At 40.6% G+C, this 23,551-nt stretch overlaps 1 protein-coding gene across 5 annotated transcripts in view; it reads left to right on the forward strand.

The window, feature by feature from the left end:
• The window catches only part of GRIK2 (glutamate ionotropic receptor kainate type subunit 2), a 439,072-nt gene that overhangs the window by 148,232 nt on the left and 267,289 nt on the right, over window positions 1-23,551 (forward strand). For all 5 annotated transcript variants that reach the window (XM_053381545.1, XM_053381544.1, XM_053381541.1 and 2 more), the window contains exons 3-4: window positions 13,167-13,343; window positions 16,489-16,746. In XM_053381545.1, coding sequence (XP_053237520.1) covers window positions 13,167-13,343; window positions 16,489-16,746 — 435 coding nt within the window. The remainder of the gene's footprint in view (window positions 1-13,166; window positions 13,344-16,488; window positions 16,747-23,551) is intronic.

The raw sequence follows: 23,551 nt of genomic DNA on the forward strand, positions 1-23,551 counted from the left end.
ATGGTGGAAGGGATGGTGGCCTTGTATTACACTGCCATGCTAGTTTAGTACTTGGGTACCTAGTACTCAGAACTGCAGCTTTGTCTTTGTTTGCAAACAATCTGTGATGCTTCTTTAGAACTGCATGCCATCCACATAAATGCAAATGGTCAGGCTAATCCCCGTTTGAAGAGAGATTTTCTTTCATTAAGAATCTAATGGTTAAGATGGTTAGCAGCTGATATATAATTATTATGCAGTAATAACCACTAATATGATAATTAGGTTCTAATTACTGCTCCCCTTGGGGGAAAGTGGGAAAATCTGTTTTAGGGGGGAAAGTATGAATACGTATCTCTTGTGATTCATTTGCTTCTGAAGTCAAACATATTCTATGCATCCTGAAAGTGTTATAATGTGTGTTGGAGATGGCATACAATTAAATAAACTTTTGAGCAGTTCTGAACCTTATCATTTCTTATCTGGGCACCTTCAGGACACACAGGAATTGACTTGAAGGACAGAATAGGTTGAATAAGAGGGAAGCAAAAGGCATTTAGTAGCTTGGAAATGCTTTTATGCCTTAGGAAGAGCTGGAGGTAAGATCTTTATTTTTAAAAAATCAGATTATGGAGAGGCAGTACTAAACCAGAACAAAACCTAATTTGCTTTAGGATTTAAAAGGAACATCTCAGGTCTTGATGGAAATTTTTCTTTAGCATTGGTTTGATTGAGAGTCTTATTTTATGACTTCTAATGTGCAAATATTAAATAAACCTTATTTATTTATTGAAAAACATACTTTACTTTTCCAGCAGCTCAGGGCAGTTTAAAACACATTTTTGAACTAGCAACTTCCTTAGGAAACCGCGAGAAACTGTTAAAATCAATTATGCCATTTTAATAAAAGGTAGTGGCATATGTGGTTTGTCAGTTTAGCCCTGCTAAAACCAGAAAGGCTGCATCCCATTAAATAGAAGGACTTTAGTTTGACTGGGTTTCCCAATGATGTGCTTTACAAAATTAGCTAGAATATAGAGCCACTGCTAAACACTGCCTCTTTATAACAGCAGGGCCAGTTCTGTCATTAGGCAGAGTGGGGCAAATGCCTCAGGCACCAGATCCCAGGGGGCGACAGCTGTCTGTCCATCACTCTAAGCTAGCCTGCTGCTATCCTCAGGTGTGCCCATCACCAGTGTTGAAGTAAGATTCAGCTGTCAGTCTGTTGGATTACGTCCTTTGCCTCAGGCAGCGAAATGTATTGGGCCACCCCTATATAAAAGAAACACACTCTTTTATTAGAGAATGATAGCTGGTTGTATATAAAATGGTATATAACAAAATGCTGACCCTTTGTTTTGTGTGCAGCACTCACTCTTTCCACCTAGTATTGTTATAGAAGAATGATACTCTACCCTGTGTCAGAAGAACACATTTTCCAAATAGGGGGAAAAACAATTATACTATCCTTCTGCACGCCAGGGATCCAAGAAATGCTTTTATTATTCCAAAGAGTGATTGCTCATTAGATGTTACAGTGTTTGGAAGTTGTTTTCATTTAGGAAGAGAGATTGTTTTAATAAAAGAAAGATACCCAAGACTCAGCATAGCAGTTATTCTCTCTGTACATTGTGCACAGCAAATAAGAAAACAACAGTAGGCTCAAGCACATATTTTGACTTCTTAGGCACACTGCGTGTTATTTTTCTTCCTTGTTTAGGGAAAACACTCCCTTTGTTTCAGTGTAGAAGAGTGCTCAGTTTAGTGTCTCCAAACATATGGATAATTTTGTAATTGTTTGTGTGCCAATGTTGATGCCAATTAAAACGCACCACTTACTGCATCAGAATATTGATACAAAGCTGTCTTCAAAGTTGCACATTACAGCATCTTCCAGCACACTGTGTGTGTCCACAAAGCTGCCTTAAGGCAGGCCAGATTATTTGTCCATTCCAGTCCAACGTTGTCTGTTCTCCAGTGCCTTGAGCAGAGAAAGGACTTCTCCATCACCTGCTACCTGATCCTTTTAACTAGAGATATCTGTGATTGACCCTGGGACTTCTTGTTCTCAAAACAGCATATGTTCCTCTCCTGAGCTATCCTTACTGTAAGGACATCAAGCAAGAATCAAGATGGAAATGAGAAGGTTGCTGCAGTCACAGTTGCTAGAAATTCAAAAATTACACTTAGAAGGAGGTGAAAAAAAGGTTAATCCATGAATAGGTTCCTTGGCATCAGAGTCTACAACATCAAGCTTCTATACACCTCAGTCCTAGAATACATACCTGGAAGGAAGAGGTATTCTTTAGGAATCATGGTTATGGGGCAACTCTTGTGGTTAAGGAATCAGGAGGGAAATATGGGATTGTGCATTCCATTTCACATGAATCCCCTCTCCCTTCTGTTATAAGTGTTACACTGGCAATTACCTTACATTAGAATGGAAAGTGAGGGGTAATGCATTCTGGACTGGAGATGGAGGGAGTGTACCATCCATTATCTAGTATCTGATAAAGTCCTTATTAACTAGGAGTTTGGAAATCAACTTCAACTCCAGTCTTATTTCTTTATAAAACAAACAGAACACAACACACTTCACCTCTGCAGAGTTCTCAAGGCACCTTACAGAAGCTAATACAGTTAAAAACAATGCAAAAGTATTAAGATGAAATGATGATGAAAAAAACCCCATGGTTATTACAACACGTGTAAGGGAATTAATATGTGAATAACCAGGTGCTTTAGAAGAGGATGCTCCTAGTTTCATTAAATTGAAATTAAATAATAGTTTCCCAGTTGTGAAAGGAATCTGTAGATGAAAGAAACCACAAAAGAAGAGTTGAAACCAGCACACAAGGGCAGCACACACTCCTTGCAAGGCATTTTGGATCTCTTTCGTTAAGGAAAACATGACAAGTGATGGGGGCATGAAAGAGGTTCTTAAATTTATGAGTGGTGTTGGAAGAGTAGATAAGGGAGATTTATTCCCCTGCCTCTTATAATATGAGACTTCACAGTTGCTCAATGCAATTGATTGGCAATGGATTAAAGGCAGACAAAAGACGGTACTTGTTCTCATAGCTCAGGAATGGGGAACTTGTGGCCCTCCAGAAGTAGCTGCACTACAACTCTCTTCCTGTTTGACTATTTGCCATGCCAGCTGGGACTGATGGAAACTGAAGTTCAACAACATATGTAGGATCACTGGTTACCCACTACTGACTAACACAAAGTTGATTTAGATAGGTATCTGAAGAAGTGTGCGTGCACACGAAAGCTCATACCAAGAAGAAACTTAGTTGGTCTCTAAGGTGCTACTGGACAATTTTTTAATTTTATTTTATATATTTCTATAGAGTTGATTTATTGAATCGATTAATGATCACCAATGTAGGTGAGGATTATGTAAATTCATAGAGGTTAGGTCCATTGTTGGCTCTTAGCCATGGTGGCTGAATGGAGCCTCAGGTTTTGAAGGCAGTGTGCTACTGTCAGGATGCTGTCAGTGGCTCCTGGCTGGTTGCCCAGGAAAGTATAAAGACAAGGAAAAGTTTATTCCTGTCCTTTTTTTCTTTCAATCTTTACAGGGAGAGGCTATAGAACCCAATCTCTTGGATAATGGCATTTTCCCGAGTGAATCTCTACCCCCCCGTCTCTCCCACTTCCTCATTTGTTACTTCTACGGGTGCTGCTATGTGCCCTCCATCTTTGAGCTATTCGTTCTCCTACTTTTAAGGCTTGCTGGGTTCGGGAGATGGAGGGTCTGGAATGCTTTCTAATGACAACGTGACAGCCAACTGCTGCTCCAGCTCTGCCTGCTCCTCCTCTCCCATTATTTCCCAACTTTTCCCCTCATCTGCCTCTGAGCTGTGACCTCCCGCAAACCCCTGTTGTAAATCTATACTGTCTTCCTCTTTTTCCTCCCTGGAAGGGTCAGGCTGGGGAGGCGGTCTCCACCATTTCTCCTCTGCCCAGTCCCTGACAGCTACTGAACACTAGTTTGAAGTAAGAGAATAGCAGAAGACTGACGCTTTCACTTACAGCTTTTGGGATTCCTGGTATGATCCTTATGCACTCTTTAAAGGGCCCAGCTCACCCTCTATATTTTTTAGCAGGTCCATGTTATAGAATAGGGGTCAGCAACCTTTTTCAGCTGTGGGCCGGTCCACCATCCCTCAGACCATGTGGGGGGCTGGACTATATTGGGGGGGGGAATGAACGCATTCCTATGCCCCACAAATAACCCAGAGATGCATTTTAAATAAAAGGACACATTCTACTCATGTAAAAACATGCTGATTCCCATGACCATTTGCGGGCTGGATTGAGAAGGTGATCTGGCCTCTGGGCCTTAGGTTGCCTACTCCTGTTATGGAACAACCCACTAAAGTTCATTGTGGATACACTCAGCAGGGAGCCAGGCTTTATAACCATAATGCACAGAGTTTTCATCCGGAACTCAGTTTCGGCACCTCTGGTGGGTGCCATTGCCATTATATGAGAACAAGGGAGGCATTCATGGTGAGTTCTGGCACCTCTTTTTCTAGAAAAATAGCACTGATAATGCATATGCTATTTTAAAAATGTAGGTAGCAACTTCTGGCTCTAGCATTTTAACAGGAATGCACTATGGGTCTATAAAGTTGCTGAAACAGTAATGTCTGAAGCCACCCTGAATGTATGAGCTGAAAGCCATTTGTCTGCCCATATGTTCACATGTCCACCTTTAAGCGTTCAGTAGTGTACACCCTTGCACAGAGATATTTGCTTTGAATGATAGTCCTGTTTGTCTTTTAAGTGTGGGATAATATTACTCCCATTTGCATGAATGTAAATACCACTCTGTGACTGCATAACAAAAAGCCTCATTAGCATTAGGGAATCCTCCATGGGCCTGGAAATGGATACTTAGAGAAATGGTCTATCAAGGAAAACATAACCAGCTACCCCTTTGCAAGCATATCAAAAACCATTATGGTCTGAAAAGAAAAGATTGCCAAGCTAAGTGGTTCAGCAGAGCCTGCTTTGAAATTCACTCTTTACCACTGATGGGGAAAAATGCTGTGCTGACAGAGAAGTCTGAATCTTAAGGGCTCCCCAAAGGATCATAATGGACTGGTAATCAAAATCCTGTTTTCTGTGTAAGCATTAATGGCTCAGGCTAACCAACATCTGCAGCAAGTGCTTAGAAGTACCATAGACAGGTAGCAGTAAATGTTGTGTTTGTTTCTGTACGATGACTTGTCTGTCGATTGTCCTGATTATTCTGTTTTGGTTAAAAAAGAAAGGGAAAAAAAGAACCCAAATAACGGGTGATACAGAGAGTTATGTTTTCCAGAAGCAGACTTTACAGAATCATGTAAAAAGAGCTGCCACGCAAACCTTGAAAAATTGAGAGTGGGGTTCTTTATGCACTATATGAGCCATAGGGACTCTTTAGAACTCAGTTTTAAATTCCAGGGATTCACAAGATGGCGAACAAATAGAAAATCACCGCAAAACTTTTAAAATGCCAAAAAATAAAACAAGCAACATCAGAAGCTAATTATGTAGCAGAAGCTCGAAATCATATTAATATCTAGTATGCTGACAGATCCAGGTGGGTAGCCGTGTTGATCTGACGCAGTCGAAATATATAAAAAATTGTCCAGTAGCACCTTAGAGACCAAAGCTCTTGGTATAAGCTTTCGTGTGCATGCACACTTCTTCAGATACTGTTGAACTGTTGATAATGACAGTGCTATTTTTCTAGAAAAAGAGGTTCTGGAACTCACCATGAACATCTCCCTTGTTCTCTTAGAAAGGCAATGGCGCCTACCTGAGATATAGCAGAACTGAGTTCTGGCGAGTTCAGGTTGAAGAAAAGCTCAGTTTATAAAGAAAATACAGCATCCACTGTCTGTGCTTATTCATGTGTTATACTGAACATAAGTAGAAGCTGTATCTACACATGTACAAGTGTCTGTGTGAAAGACTACACTCTTGCTAAATTGTACAGCTTAACTACTGTGAACATAGATTTTACACTCATTGAATATAACGTGTGAAAACACACACACCTCTTATGTGAAAAAGTGGTGCCATTGAATACTGTACTGTATTGTAAAGCATGGATGGGGTGGAGAGAAAAAAATGTTTGTGTGTGTATCTATCTATCAGTGGCTGTCATTCAGAAAAGCAGGCACTAAACATGTCATCCAGCAAGCTGTGCTGTGTAAAGTGAAAGACCAGAAAGAAGATGTTTGGGGTAATCCTACTTTGCATAATGTAAATGAGTTTGTTGATTGTTTGTGGTCATGGGCCATTAATATCCTAGCAGAAGGAAACATTGAATGGTAAAAGTTAGCAAAACTGAAAATCTGCAATATGCTTTATTATGCTTACTGCCATACTCCCATCAGTGTGTGTTAATTTCCACTTTTAAAAAATTCGTCAAACCATATATATTAGTCTTGTTTAGATTATGAGTAATTCTCAGAAATGTTTATTGCAGTTTGCCCCAAGGTCCCGCTATATTGCTGAGAGCATACATAGGAACTCTTAATGTGGTGAAAGCCATATTTCTTTTAAAATTATGGTAGCAATATATTTACACTTGCTCAGTGGAAGAGTGTAGGGTTTTTTTTTCCATTTCAGCACTGGACTTTAGCAGATAAAAATATACAGAAAAATCTAAGTATGCTGAGTATTTTTCATTCACTTTTTCAAAAAGAAAGACGTGAAAAAGTAGCTGAGCCAGAAGCTTCCATTTTTTTTAGTAGGGTGGGTTGTTTTGTCTTGAAAGGGTTCTGGTAAATAAAGTTTTAAAAATTATTTTTGTGTACTATGCCAACCATGGTGGCTGGTGTCCATTGAGACTGGTAGGGGAGAAGTCAGGGAGACTGCCATTAGGTGGCGGCAGAGCCAATGCCGGGCAGAGCCAACTCATTCTAGTTTTGCCCCCATCCTACCCCACAAACATTTACAAGGAAAACAGCGGGACTGAGGAGGAAGCTGGCAGTCACTTCCATCCTTTGGACTGATTATAATTTAGAAGACAGGCAAGTGTGAGCTGGTTGAGGGTAGACGAAGGCTGGTGGGACAGTGCCCCCCATTCACCCCAATAGAGCAGCCCCACTGCAAGCTGACTGCTTTTCCTTTGGTGCATATGACTCTGCAGAACTCAATTGATTTTGTCTCTCTGGTCTCTTTCTGAATCAAGATAGGATTTAATTATGTACATATAATCAGTGTATCTGAGAAAATATTTGCAAACCAATCACTTCCGGACAGTAAATAAAGATGGATGGTGGGGGTGGGGGTGGAAATGGCTCCGTTATATAAATCCCTGTTTAAACTCCTTTTTAATGAATTTAGAAATTTGTTCCTCTAAAGTTTCACAATATGTTTAAACAGGACCATTCTTTTTCACCAGGGATAACGAGAACTTGTTTTCAGATACTGTGACAAGTATTGGATGTTTAACCCTACACAAGTGAGGTCCTGTTTTAGATTCATTAGGTTGAATCCCAACTGAAACATGCTTAGATTAGACCCACTGAAATAGACATAACTATTTTAACTCACATTTAACTGAGATCCCCTTTATTTCATTGGTTCTCCTTGAAATATGATCAGGTCTGTAGGCAACCTACTGAATTAGCATGATTTATGATCTTCCAATCCATCTGGTTCATAATTACGTTGTAATGTGACATGATGTGCACGTTCCATTGCATACTGAAAGTTCATTTCTCAAAGGTTAGATAGAATCCTTCAGCCATTTCAGTGAGATGCCATTAGGAACCCAGGAATTATACATTAGCATTTGTATCAGGTTATTTTAGCCATCTTTATCATGCCTGGCATCATTTGGAATTCATTTGAGTGTGACTGTTCAAGTGGTCAGTGGCAGCTTTCAGGTTTTATGTGAAACATCTATTTCATGTTCCCCATCTGCTAGAGAGGGCAGAATGCAGAAGTGGTCAGAATGTGGTATGCATTTCTGATATGCTTTTGCATAGGCACTAGGTAGCCTGAAATACGTGTTTCAATGGTGCACTAGGAAATTCATTTGCCCTTTAAATCATCACCCTATTAGTATCTCAAGAAGATAAGAATGGTATGAAAGTCAGTGACGAAGGGTTATCTCATGTCTTCCTCTGTACTAGCATTCATAAAACACTTCAGTCTGTCTTACTAAACTTTCCCATGAACACATCTGCTTTAGATATGGCAGTGCCAAGACAACAGCTTGTGCTACCTCATGTAAAGTAATATCCTGTCATCAAGAGGCCAAACTAATTCCCATTTATGGTTACTGTATGTTTACTGTGAAATTGCAGGTAGCCAGAGATGATATAATGGGCTCAGAAGATCCATAAAATACTATATGGTAGTTTTGTGAGCACTTACTCATTTCAGTAGGGCATCAGCTTCCCAGCTGATTGGGTCCTGTGTCTACCATAAAACTTATGGTGGTTGTGGTCGCATGGACTGCAGCCTACACTACGTCAAGAAGGGTAGATCAGCAAATGAGCTAATCCAACCCCTTCTAATCTGTGCCTGCCACCAAGTAAATGAGTTATATTCAACACTGGACCAGATTTCAACTTGAACAAGAGGACTTATCCTTCATCTTTGCTCCCTTGCTGCCCACAGAAATCTGCTCCAGAGAGTTGGAGCCAAGCCAAGAGGGTGCCCCAACAATGACTTAGAATGGAAGGCAAGAGGTAAGGGCACACTGAATGTTGGCATCGCACAGTGTGCTGCTGAAAATTGAAAGCCCCAAGTCCACTGCTGCCTCCTGTAAACTGTTGGACATCTTGGTTGGAACATATCTGCTAAGAGAAGAAGACAACCACAAACAAAATAGAACACAACATGGCTGAAACAGTTCTTCACAGTGGTGTTCAGTTATTTTGATGTGATTTTCTTAGATAAATGAAACATAGGACCCCAACATCATAAGTAGTCAGGAGGTGGTATTCTTGCTTTCAGAAGAGCCTCTTTCCATTAATATGGCACATATTTTATAAAGAATTTGGTCAGTGTTAAGGCATGTGTATTTTTTGGCATGAATTTGCAGATCTTTTGTATAACAATTTCCAGCTTGATAAGAAACCTCGGACCACATCCCATATGCTGTTGTCCCTGGCTGCTTATTGTTAAATGCAAGGGTGGCACTGTGGTCTAAACCACTGAGCCTCTTGGGCTTGTAAATCAGAAGGTCAGTGGTTTGAATCGCTGCGACAGGGTGAGACCCCATTGCTCATTCCCAGCTCCTGCCAACCTAGCAGTTTGAAAGCACACCAGTGCAAGTAGATAAATTGGTATTGCTGCAATGGGAAGGCAAACGGCACTCCGTGCACTCTGGCTTCTGTCACGGTGTCCTGTTGCACCAGAAGTGGTTTAGTTATGCTGGCCACAGGACCCAGAAAGCTGTCCATGGACAAACACCAGCTCCCTCTTCCTGAAGCGAGATGAGCACCATACGCCATAGTCACCTTTGTCTGGACTTAACTGCCCAGGGGTCCTTTACCTTTTAACTTTTATTGTTAAATGCAGCATACAGGGTTACCATGGTCCTTGAATGGTTTTGATTGCAACCACAGTGTCATGTATTAAGTTCAAAGCTTTGAATGCAAATAAGATAGTCTTTCCATACGCCATGAAAGTTCCTGAAATGCCCTGGTTTTCGGGTGTAAAAATGGTGGATTTTAAGTAGCTATTTTAGATTATTTGAGCCATGGCAGTTTTGGATAAAGGTCCTATTTCAGTCCCAAAGGATGCACTGGAAATCGGACAAGTCGCATTTCTGCCTCCTTCAAGCTGTGAGACAGAGATAGGCCAGGGTTTTGGCAGCTCTTCTACTTTAGAATTGCGAGATTTATTACTTTTCTCTCTCCTTGTTTATCTGAGAACATGTGTTGCATGCCTTACTTGGTTATTAATACTGCTGTCATGAATAGGCGCAACAATGGTAGGGAAAGCAACTGACAAGTTTAGATCGACTAACAAGACTCATGACAGCCTTTTGGAAGGCAGGACCTGGTAGTATGGGGTAATTTAGTGCATCATAGATTCCCCCCTCCCTCTCCCATTTCATAGGAAGGAAAATATTGCTACGGACATGGTGGTCAAGCCTGGTATCAGTTCTACTAATGCTTGTGACTCATGATTCTCTAAATCCAGCAACTAAGGGACAATTTATACAAACAGGAGCACAGAAGTAGCAATATATTCCATAGCAGGAAGAATGCTGTGTGTTTGTGATGGGCAGAAGTGTTGTGCAGAGCTTTTGATTAAGATGTAAAAGAACTGTGATGTTTTTCCAAGTGTACATTTCATGGGGGGTGGAATCCCATTAAATTTGCCTTTTTGTTGATATGAATCTATTGTCAGTTTAGATATAATATTCTATTTCATAACTCATCTAGTCTGCCTGGATTTATTTATTCACAGTGTTATCATTGCCTCAACAAAAACCCCAAATACCCTTTTTAAAAGTCTTGATCATTTTTAACAAACATGCTTTTCCTCTCCTTGTCAGTTGGTATCTAGCAAAGGGAATAATTGCCCATGTTCCGCTGAAAAACTTTTTTTTTTTTTTTGAGACTGCTGAAATCAAAACAGAATCTATCTTCAGGATGCAGTGCGATTTCAAATATCTTAGTAAATACCTTGGTAAAGCCCTGAGTATAGAGGATTGCTAATGAGACTAGAAATTCTTGAATATGTCTCTGTCCATTAACCTGCAGCATATTCATCTTCCTCTCATATTCATATGTGCATTAGTCAATTATTCAGCTTCTCTGCCCCTTTTCTTGTTTAACACCACCTGACTGTTGTCTGGAGTGACCCATTTCTTCTCCCTTCTCTCTTTATAACTTTTGTGGTCCCTTTCATATTGTCCCATTATAGTCATTTGCAGAAAATTCTTTTCCTGCTCGCTCAGTTTGTATCTGCACATTTTAAATATCATGCTCTAATCATTGGATCTTTGTGAGATCTAACGAGGTACCATTTTAAACAGCAATTTCCTCACTTTCTTTCACAGTATGTGATTTTTTTATTTTATTTTTTTGCTTTCATGTAATTTCACTATCCATTTCCCAAGGGGTGGGATTTTATAGGTTTGGCAGTAGAAAAAACAAACATAAACACTCCACTTTTCTGCTAGTGATGAGACAGGAGGCTGAAGCAAGGAAGCAGTTTGCTAAGCTAAACCTCTCTGGGGCTTTGATAATATACTAATTAGCAGAGTGATGAGGGACTTACAAAGTGCCCATTATTGCCTGTATGCTTTGCTCTTTTTGTGTCATGTTGTTTCAACTTGTTTCTCATGTCCGAATTTCAGTCAGATGCCATCCTATAAAGTGAGCCTTGACAGCCACTAGATACCTTGACACATGTGAGATCCCTAAAAGAAAGAAAGAAAGAAAGAAAGAAAGAAAGAAAGAAAGAAAGAAAATAAATCCACACAAAGGTTGCAAAGCCAGTGAAAACAGACAGGGCTCCAGTGCTGGGTTTATGTATAGGTTAAGTAGGCTGAAGCCTAGGGCCTCTAAATCTAGGGGGCCTTGCCAGCCCGCCTGCTCCCCAGCGGGCAGTCTCCCCCTCCCAAAATTATTGGAAATCAGTTTGTCACCTCTCTCCCCCCCAAACCCCGAGACAATGAGTCTTGCTACCTTTTATTCACAATTGCATAAGCACTACACTACAGCATGGCCATCAACTTGTACGTTCAACCGCTGAAATATACACCCAATATGTAGCAATGAAGATTTATGTTACTGCTTTATAAATGAACACTGTGTTTTATGAATGTACTCTGTATTTTGTGAATTAACTAAGAACCACCAATAGGGAGCTCTAGAATCTGACAGCTAACCAATTGGGTACTACCAAACAGCGATTCCTATTGCTGAAAGCAGGTAACCAGCTCAGCGTTTGCACAAACACCTCTGCTGTGCAGATAATGGAGAAGGCTCATAAATTGTATCCATTCTGGCATCCTGGCTAACTCTATTACACTGGTATAAACCCTGGTGCACCAGGAGCCCAGAATAGCAGCAAATAAAATCCGCTCATACGTCCGCAACTGATAAGACTTGTCAACCAGTTCTTCCAAAGTCATCCTAAAATATAAAGCTCTCTATTGGAGTCTCCAGGTCCAGTACAAAGACCATAAGAAGGGAGAACAGGGACCTTGAAGTTCCCAACAGCTGTTAAGCAAGCAAGCAAGCAAGCAAGCAAGCAAGCACACAGGCCACCTTTGTCACAGTCAGGACACCTATGCCCTGGCCAGGCATGCACCCAATCTTGTTTTTGTACAATCTTGTTTGTCCTCAGTAACCAAAATTATATTATCAACATATACAAGCAGAAAAGTTGTTTTCCTTCATTTGCAAGGAATCATACAAAACAAAGTGGCACTAATAAAGAAAAGTTCCAGAGTGGCAACAGAAAGCAAACTGAAAATGCTTTTGCGGTTCATCAAAACTATCCAGCAATATCAAGTTATAGGAAAACTGGTGCTATTAACAGTAATGCTTCTAGTTGGTTAATTGGTTTGGTAACTTCCATGCACATGACGTGTGATGCTAATTATTTTCCCCAAGAGTTAAATGGTAACTAATCAGAGGCAGCTACAGTTGCAAATGGCAACAAAATATATGTGAAAGAAAGAGGAGCAGGTTTGTTCAGGTGTGTTACAGGTAGAAATACTGTTTGTAATGAAGTGAGAGCACTAGTTTACTTGCTCAAATTAACAAATAAGAAAGCTTTAAAAATTCAAATTCTAGATTAAAATTGATTACTTAATTGAGAAGGGGATTGTAACAAACACTGGGGCCTAATTTGAATAGTAGACTGCCTGGTATCTGGTAGGCAGACCAGAGCACTTGTCAGGAGAGCTATGAGATTCAGGTGAGGGTCAGATGCCTTGTCAATCCCAGCTGGTCTATAACAGGAAGACCTGCGGCTTGCCCACAGTTCATGATATACATGTGTATTTGGATTCTTTTTTGCATTGTGACCTAAGCATAACACTCCCCCCCAAAAAAAAAAACCAACCACAACTAACCCCTTACAACCAGACTCCAGCAGGGCAATCTGTACATCACCTGTAAAATCTGTTGTTATGACTTGATGATCTTGGACATATTAAGTAATAGTTCCACCCTCTTGTCTCTTTATTTCTCCAGGGGGTATTTTTGAATGTGTGGAATCTGGCCCAACGGGAGCAATGGGAGCAGAAGAACTGGCCTTCAGATTTGCTGTGAACACAATCAATAGAAACAGAACTCTGTTGCCAAACACTACATTAACATATGATACTCAGAAGATAAATCTCTATGATAGTTTTGAAGCATCTAAAAAAGGTATGTTTCTAAGAGCAGGGATGGGAACCTTTCTTTTTTCCCCAGTCCCAAATGGCCTATGAGCAACTTTCCGGGAGCTGCACTGTGGATACCTGGTGAGCAAGAGTGGATACCTGAAGCAAAAGTGGGTAGAGTATTGTGATACTTACCTTTGCACAGTAAGCTACATCCTGGCCATGCAAACACAAGAGGTTTCTACGCACATGCATACATATCTACCCACCCTTGTCCAGTCAAGAAAGGGGCACCATCAAAGTTCAACAGCACATTTCAGCCCGGAAAAAAACACTCAAAAATAGAGAGGAGGACCAGTGAGGGTTATGGTCTGGAGAGATGAGACATGGCTTGGTGGAGGGGCATGGTCTGGAGTGGGCCTGATAGAGAGGCCTAGAGGGCCACATTTAGCCACAAGGCCTGATTTCCCTCCTGCTTTTAGAGGTTAGCCAATGGGTGCTTGGTTTCCCCATTCATTGGTTACATCACAGAAGCCAAGCCCACCTTAGTATGCTTCTTAACTGCAGCTCTGTGCACTTCTCCTGTCATAGGTGCCATGGGGGTGTGAGGCCCCCTCAAATTTCCAAGGAGGGGGCAAGTGCCTCCCAAATTCTGTGGTGGCTGTGCACACACCCCGTGGTGTGCGCACATGGTGTGCTTACATTGTTCTTATGTTGTGCACCCCTGGCCCCCACACGCTTGTTTCTTATAAAAATTCATGGCTGGCACTGATCTCTATAGCAGTGGTGAGGCAAAAGCCAAGAGTACAGACGTCTGTTAGTGAGAGTCCCATGCTGGGCTCCTCCTGGCCTGCATACACATACAACAAAGTAGAGCAAGGTACATTATCAATGACTGAAAGCCATGCCAATGAAAGTAATTATTTCTTCCATCTTCACAGCAATCTTGATTGCCTTTGATGCCCTTTATTGAGGAATGGGGACCTGAAGCAGGAAGACATTGACTTTTTTTGACTTGAAGGGGTTGTTGCCCCAGGTCTCCTTGGCACAATTCTCACACTTTGTCCACTCTCATAAGTGTAGTTTGCATGGCTTCAAAACAGTACATCTTTGCCAGGCATTTCTATAAGATGGAAGAAGTTAGAAAGGAAAGGTGGATAGTTCAGATACCACGGTGCCTTTATTGTGACAGAAGTCTTAACAACCATATTGATGTTTTCAGCTGGGGCAGTAGCTCATGCTTAGTGACCAGGCAAACGTTCGTATCAAAAGTATTGTTATTTTAGACCTCAACCCAGTTAAATCACTCCACATACTTTGATTTCAGCTGGTATAGTGCTGTTGCAATAAGTTTTAATTTGGCTGTATATCAGACTGCCCATCAGCTGGATGCCTGGAATGGAGTACAGATGGGAAATTAATTAGATTTTAAAAGCACCATACCGATGAAAAATCCCTGGGCAAGAGCAGAATTTGCTGAAGATGTCATTTGAACTAAGAATGCTGGAAATGCAATCAAAATTCTTGTTAATACTTTTTTTAAGATCACACTGTTAGCTTAGAATAGAATCATTGTAAGCCACATGCAGAAGAAATGTGCCTTTCATGGGGTTTCTTTAAAAGTCTACTGGGAGGGAACAATTTGCCAGCTATCACTGTTTGCTACAGGTTCCATCTCGTAGCATTTTATTACAGGTACAAAAGGTAGATGCATTAGTGAACAATACACTTCAAAAAAAGTTCATGCTTAGTAGTTACAACAGTGCGTGCCCATGCTTAGAAGCGGCAAACTTCATGGGGAAATTTGCATCCCATTGAAATCTGTAACAGACTTCCCACTGGTTTCTAATGGACCCAGATTGGATTGCATCCAATGACTTTTACAGAATTGTGCCTTATACTCAAACATCATAGAAGGATGTTCTGTATTGCACAGCATGAACTGCATAGAAAAGAGCACCGCATGCCTTATTTTTACTGTTTTGTATTGTATTGTTTACTTCAAATCCTTTCTACTATTACTGAAAGAGGCTAACCCTACTACAGCATTTCAATGCTAAATTAATTTAAAAACAAAACAAAACTACCAGCCTTCTCCCTTTCACCAAAGACAGAATTATTATTTCTCTAGGAAGAAGCTCTATCTGGATATTTCTTCTAGATTATGGATATCATGTAGTTAGCAAGGAATTTAGGAGCAAATGTAGCATAAAGATACCCTCACTGAACTTGATTCTCCTTATCCAGAAAAGATGGACACATTAAAATGTGCAAAGAGCACATCAATAAAATGATCCCTCTGCAGCAATATTCAATGGCTTCAAATGTAGCCACAGTGATGGTGGATTCTCCTCCACAAGGTGAAAAGGAAATAATTGAAGCCAGATAGCAAATTCCTTAGCAATCCAAGGTGGACTATTCTACCGCATCACTTTTCTCTTTGTGTGATACCTAGTGCAGGTTGAGATGCACTGAGCATTTGTAGCTTACATATCGTATTAACAAATACAGACAATAAATGCACAGAATGAGGAGTTGTGCTAATTGCAGTACCAGGGCATTGTCAAAAGCCCTGATTTTACATGTCAGGGAAATTATGCTCCAGGCAGATAAGCTTGTGCAAATGTTTAGAACTGGGTGGTGTGGTTAGTCTTTATGGATGCGCAGGTGACTAGGTAAGACAATGCAAACAGCAGTTTGTGAACATGATGCCCCAAGGCTAAGGGTTAGCTAATAACAAGCTTGAGTGTTAGAAAGCTAATGTTGAAGCAAAGACGAGAGTTTGCAGTGTGGATCCTATAGTCCACAAAACTGATCATGCAAACGTTCAAAGCCAATGGAACCAAAAATGCCAAAATCCGAGTAGATGTGCTGGCAAGGACACTAGATAGCCTCTAAGCTCCATGGACATCTGTTTTGATTGTAGTAGAATCCCTGCCTCCTTTTTAAGCCTCCCAGAGAGCCACAACAACAGGTGAACAGAGATCTGTTGACACTGACAGATCACAATGTGCACATCTCTAACTTAATACTTAAGCACATATTCTCAAAATGTAGTTACTTTGTACTTTGCCTGTAGAAAGAGACTTGCATCAACAGCAAGCCTGCTTGAGCAGATGACTACCTGAAAAAACTATCACTGTGTGTGTTATTCTCTGCACACTGTTAATCATACTTTCCTTTCCTTTCAGCTTGTGATCAGCTCTCTCTTGGAGTAGCAGCTATCTTTGGACCTTCACATAGCTCTTCGGCTAATGCAGTGCAATCTATCTGCAACGCTTTAGGGGTTCCACATATACAGACGCGCTGGAAGCATCAGGTTTCAGACAACAAAGACTCATTCTATGTCAGTCTTTATCCAGATTTCTCTTCACTCAGCCGCGCCATCCTTGACCTTGTGCAGTTCTTCAAGTGGAAAACTGTCACGGTTGTTTATGATGACAGCACAGGTAGGTATCACTGTAGGACACTATGTAGCTGTATTTGAGGGCATGCATAATGCGTCATGTTCCTCTAAACAAGCAAATAAGATGTGATTGTGAGATTTTGTTGTGGACAATAGAAAATAAAATGCACAGATTCATCCTACCTACAACTCCTTCATTATGCATAACTTTTTCTATATATTTGATTTATAATGACATGAAAAAGGGAGAGAAGGATTTTAGATCACTGCATTAAAAGCTAGAGGTTTATGCGATTATTTGTCTAGGCATCTCAAGTCAAGGAAAACATCTGAAAATTTCATGAGGACAAACTCCTTTTTCCTGTTCCAGCTAGAAAACAGATCAGGAAAGATTGTTTTATGTATGGGTGTCTTTATTAAACAGAGGACTCTGTGACCCTTGCCGTTTACATTTTGTAGAAAGATTTGCAATTGTAAACCTGCAATTTGTTTTCATAAAGATTGCAAGCAAACCAGAGGTGTTCATCTGTAACATTTGGGGAAAAAACAAACCCAAAAGGGTGCAGGTTTTTGCATATACATCAGGAGCTCCTGTGTTAAGAAGCATTGACCACAAAGTTGGGATCAGCTCTGTGTGCTGAATGTATATGTGCAGTTGTCCCTGTCCTTATTGAAATTTGCTAAGAAACTTCATATGCAAAGGGAGTTTTGAACACTATACATCTTTCAGGGTTCACTGAGATGGGCAGTTGGTGGGGAGGGTCAGTTCCACACACCTGGCCTCCCAGCAGCAGTGTCACTCCAGCTTACTGGAAGGAAGAGGGGTGAAGCAGTGGGGAGGCTGGCACTGTTTGGGTGCACCAGTAGGAATGCTGGATTAGCTCTACCAGTGCATTCACACTGTTCTGGCCTCTCCTCCCTCCTTCTCTCCAGGTAAGTGACAGTGATGCTGTTGCCAGGAGGCCTGGTGTTCAGCAATGCCCTCCCTGCTGGGTGCTCCTGCACCAAGTTATATCTGGTGATGTAAATATGAGTACATAAGTCTTATTTTATTTTGGTTAGGTGTGTTTGTTTCTCCAGATTTGTAGAGTTCTAGCCACAGAAAAATGGGAAGTGCTGTGGTTCAGAGGTAAAGCACATTCTTATTGTGATTCCCCTACCAAGTGCAGTGAATGGCTACTAGATGGAGGATCTTTCCAGCAGTGGCACCCTGGCTGGAGAATGCTCTCCCCAGAGAGTCTCACCTGATGCCTACCTTGCTAACCTTTTCTCAGCAAGTAAAAACATCATCATCATCATCATCATCATCATTATTATCCTAGGCTTTTGGTTTACTTCATTCTTAAGGCTCTCTAATGAGTTACAGACTCTTTGGATACTTCTGGAGTTTAAAGACGTGTGAAACATTAGTGCTGCTGTGAGCTTAGTTTTATAGTTATCTTCTGTTTTTGATTAAAGGTGCATTAGATTTTACGGTTTCATTTCTGTAAACAGTTGTCTTTAAATCTTATTGTAAGCCTTCCAGAGATTTTTAGTTAGTGGGGGTCATGTATAAATACTGTAAGTAAAGAAAATAATGTTTTACAGGCAGAAAGTTCAACCACTGGCATTTTCATGTAGGGTTGAGAAATACTCCTGCAAAAAAATCTCGAAAGTTGCTGCCAGGCAGCGTAGACAGAACCAAGTCCAAAGTCCTGACTCAACAGAAAGCAGCTTCCTGTCTTCCATACAGCACACTATTCATTTGCTCCTCTGAAGGCAATTTTCCTGTTGCAAGGGGGGAAAGGGGAATATATTATTAAGGATAAGCATTGAAATTAAATGTATGCTTCTGATCACTGCATGTCTTTAAAACCTGTGGTGTCAGTTTAAATACATACGGTTGCACACCTAACCCCACTTATCTGGGATTAAGCCCCACTGATTTCAATTAGAGTATGCATGGTTAGGATTGCAGCCTTACACCAATACAAAATAACAATATTCATGTGAAAAATAAAATTGGAGTAAATTTAAACAGAGGATTCTATTTTGATTTAGATATTCATTATATTATAAGGAACCATGATAGTTTCTGATCACCTAGCCTATATCCGTGTACTGCTTGGTTTTTCAAAGCTTGCCCAAAAGATAAAAATACATCTCCCCCCACTCCAGTAAAGATATCCCCACCCAGGGAATTACTATTTTTGGTATTGAGTTCATGCTCATAACACTACAACTCACTGAAACCCAGTGAAGCTGAATGTTGGGAGATTCAGGACAGGCAAAAGAAAGTACTTCTCCACACAGCACATAGTTAAACTGTGGCATTTGCTCCCACAAGAGGCAGGGATGGCTATCACCTTTGATGGCTTGGGAAGAGGATTAGACAAATTCACGGCACATAAGACCATCAGTGGCTACTGGTCATGACAGCTACACTCTGCCTCTGCTTCTGAATACCACTTGCTGGAAACTGCAAGAAGGGAGAGTGTTGTTATGCTGAGGGTCTGCTCTGCTGATTCCCATAGACATCTGGTTGGCCACTGTGAGAACAGGGTGCTGGACTTGATGGTCCACTTGTTTGATGCAGCAGGCTCTTCTTACATTCTTACATTCATATATATCTCTATCATCTATCTATCTATCTATCTATCATCTATCTATCTATCTATCTATCATCTATCTATCATCTATCTATCTATCTATCTATCTATCTATCTATCATCTATCTATCTATCTATCTATCTATCTATCTATCTATCATCTATCATCTATCATCTATCTATCTATCATCTATCTATCTATCTATCTATCTATCATCTATCTATCTATCTATCATCTATCTTTCTATGGGCCCCAGTCAGGCAGACAGTCGCTGCACAATATAATTGCTGCACAAGACATCCTGGGCCCCCCACATATTGCTGTTGTAAATCATAGTTTTGGCATGTGGTGTAAAATACTCCTAACAAAGAGCTTCTGTGGTGTCCGTGCTTTGCATCACACCTTCAGTATTTTGTTTGTTTGTTTGGGTGTGGTGGGGTGAGGGCCTCCACTTAGACTCATAGAATTGTAGACTTGGAAGGGACCCAGAGGATCATCTCATTCAAACCACTGCAATGGAGGAATATGCAGCTTTTCCATATGGGAATTGAACCTGCAACCTTGGGCGTTATTGGCACCATGCTCTAACCAACTGAGCTATTGCTCCATCTGAGGTGTGTCCAATTTGGTGCATCTATGGAAGAATGATTGACCTGAATCTGTTCCCTTTTTCTCTCTATGACATCCTAAAGTCTAGATGAAACATATTGAGCTTGGGGCCACTAGCAATGTCATGGGGGAGACTGGGAAAGCTGTGGAACATTTGACCACTGTTTCCCCTAGCAATAAGTCAGTAAATTATGATGTGCTTCCAAGCCTCATAGGTGCATATGTAAAATAGCTCCCCAGAATTCACAAACCTAAGTGGAAGGATATTTAACAGCAGGTAGATCCTAGGTGATTTTCATCTAGCCAAACCCTGGCATTCAAATCTTTAGGGTGGCATGCCATTGGTGCCCTTATATTTATGATGTTTGCACTTATAGGTGTATTAATACAGTGGGCGCCTCTCCTAGTGAAGAAGGGAGATGTTAATCAGCTGCAGAGAGCTGCAGGGCTCTCCAGAACAGAGGGGAAGGTGTCATGTGAGGCTGCAGGGGAAAGTGGCAACAATGGAATCTATTCCGTTGGAGGACGACTCCACTGGATCAAACACCTTTCCATGAATGCAGGAAAACTAATTAGAATACACCCTTTGAAAAGTGTGCATCCCTTTGGCAAAATCTCCACTTCTTCAATCTGTTAACACAATTTACAGGCCGCATGTTGTATTAAAAGTCATATTATAAATGCTTTATAGGAAGCCATTCATAATAAACTATTTATGGTGGTTGTAAGCATGGCACAGTCCTGGGCAGTTACAGAGTGCTGTGTACTTTAAGGGTGAACCATAAATAATTAATAATAATAACAATAAATATCTGATTTACAGGCCACTTGTTTCAAGCACTGAACAAGAACCTGTTAAGGGAGTGATAAACTATAGTTATAACAAAAAGGGATTTTATCTGTTGTACTTCATAACTATCTATTTCATTTTTAATGAGCATGCTGCAGATACATTGTTTATCAATTGCCTGAAAATGAAACCTTAATATCAAGGGGAACTCACTTTCCCTGTGATGTTCTTTATCATGGCAGAGCACATATCTCAGGACCATTGGCTTTGCAGCAAGGAAGGCCTGGGGCCTTAGTCATCTGCAGTTCTGCAGGGTTTGTTTGTCTGTGTTCCAGCAGTGGGAAGGTCTGAAAGGGGCATCAAAGCATGTTCAGCCTTCCTACTTTCTTGTTCCGTGTGAGAAGATTGGTGGAGCATACACGATCAGCACATGCAGGACAGTTGGGGCAGGATTGGAACAAGGGGTGCCAAGTTGAATACAATATTGGGGGGCCAGGTAAGCCCCACCCCACATAATCCATCACAAGATGGACACACACACACCATTTGAATGGCAATGCCCATCAACTGAGGGGGAGGCCTCAACTATTTTATGAGGGGGCAAAGGGACCTTGGCCCCTAGGAGTTGGCTCCTATGATTGGCACACACACTCCTTCATTCCCTCAGCAGTTGGTGCCACAGTTCATGCATATTTGGCTCAACAACGGAAGAGGATTTCAGTCTGTGGCAAACTTTGCATTTTGCTCCAGATCTCAGCATTGCTGTAGCTATGGAAATATATTTTTCTCTCTCTGAGAATTCTAAGCAAGCATCCATTGATTTGTGCTAGTGATGTACTATACCATCCCTGATGTGCACCTGCAAAATACCCACACATTTTAATTAAGCCTGCCTCTTTTATGTCAGGTAAGGCAAATGGCAAAGCTTGATCTCTTGTATTCCTCCCGAGGTCTAAAAAGACGAAATCCAGCTTTCCCCCTGGATTTCTCAAAAATCCAGTTACAAGAGCTAATCTTCTCTAAGCTGAAAGGAGGAGATCAGTCCTGTTCTAAAGAGTACTTTGTAGACAGTAAAGTTTTGAAGCAGGATTTCAAGTTGAAGCCTCTGTGGGGTAACAAGAAACCTGTTATCTTCACTCCTGATTTGCATAAGCCATTACTTGGTAGTACCTTTTGGTTACATAGTTCAGTGACATCTAATGGCATATGCAAATGTGTTGCTATAAGTTGAAAGGGGTATTTTCTTCCTCTATTTTGCCAATTAGCATTTGCTGAGGTTGTAGGTGAAAGATTTAAGCATCCGAGAAAGAGCCTGTTTGTGCCTCTGTGTGAAAGCCAAAGGTGGAAAGAAATGATTCCAGAAATGAAGTGCTTTTAAGGTTATGTGCTGGAATAAAACTCCTCCCCCCACAAAAAATATCAGTTATACTTCAGAGCCTCCCCTTTTAAAGTTTTCTTTGTCTCTCCCTCCTCTTACATAATTAAACAACATCAAAATAAACAAGGGTCATGAGTAGGATGGAAATGTGCATTGATCAATGAAGGGAACTATTCAGTACAATTCTATATATGTCTACTCAAAAGCAAGTCCCAGTCAGTTCAGTGGAACTTCCTTCTATTTACCTAGAAGTTGAAGTCATTGAACTCCATAGGATTTCTGCAAATATGTATAGCATTTCACTGTTAGCTATCCAAACATCAATTACTTCTTAATTATACACCCTTTCTCCACTTATAAGCCAATGTTTTGTAGCTGTGAGGGCCAGTTTACAAAATACCAGTAACCAAAATCCAATGTATGTACTTGCTTGGAGGAAGGTGACTTCTCAATTAGGAGGTCACAGTTTATATTGAAATTATTGAAATTGCTGCTGGATATGTGCAGAATCTGCTGTTTTACACTCTCCTTTGGCTCTTGAAAGTGTACCTGGGAGAAGTCAGAATGGCTTGAATGAAAAAATACAGTGTGAGCTGCCCCTTGGTACGTGTGTGTTTAAACACAGTTGTATTGAAGTAAGTTCTACTCTTAGCAGATCCACTTAAATTAACACACTAATGCTACACATGCCATTTAATTTCCCCCCTCCCTGACATAGCATTGCTTTCATGTAGATTATTCTCTTGCTATCCTATAATGTGAGCCATGTGAGATGGAAACATTTACATGGGTATTTTGCTATCTTAGTAGCAGTAGCTTTGTGGAAAATAATTGCACATGCCCTGTGGTGGTTCCTGTTACCATACATCAGTAATCTGATTATTATTTTGAATGGACAAGCAAGTACTACAGCTTTTACTACACTTAAATGCATCTGAATTAAATCTTGCAGGCGAAAAGTACAAAAATTCAAGGTGCATGGAACTTTTGATAACCAAGAAGCCAATCCACAGGACACTTTAACCTCTAAGTTAACCTCAATCCACATGACTCTTTAACCTATGGATTTACTTGGTTGGCCCAGCAATTATGGTGCAGCTTTCAGGAAAATAGTAACTTTTAGCCTTCCCTCATCATGGAGCTTCTTTCATAAGATCACTACGTTCAAAATTGATGGGGAAACATATTTCACAGTTACTGTTCCATCTTGAATCAGCCCAGGGGCAGTCTAGTTAGAAAGACATGAATTACAATAATAATAACTCAATACGGCAGAAAGCATCTCTTATGAATCTACAGATGGTATTGGCAAAAAGCAATTTATGCTGGTAGAAGCCTAAATATAAATGTTAACGGTGTTTTTTTTGTTATTTAAAAAAAGGTGTGTGTATGTGTATGACATTTTCATTTCACAAAGAACTCAGACCTTTACCTCTCCCAAATGACTTTGGCATTCAACAGAAGGCACTGTAAAACACACTA

This window comes from Podarcis raffonei, chromosome 3, assembly GCF_027172205.1.
Source record: "Podarcis raffonei isolate rPodRaf1 chromosome 3, rPodRaf1.pri, whole genome shotgun sequence".
Lineage (NCBI taxonomy): Eukaryota > Metazoa > Chordata > Lepidosauria > Squamata > Lacertidae > Podarcis > Podarcis raffonei.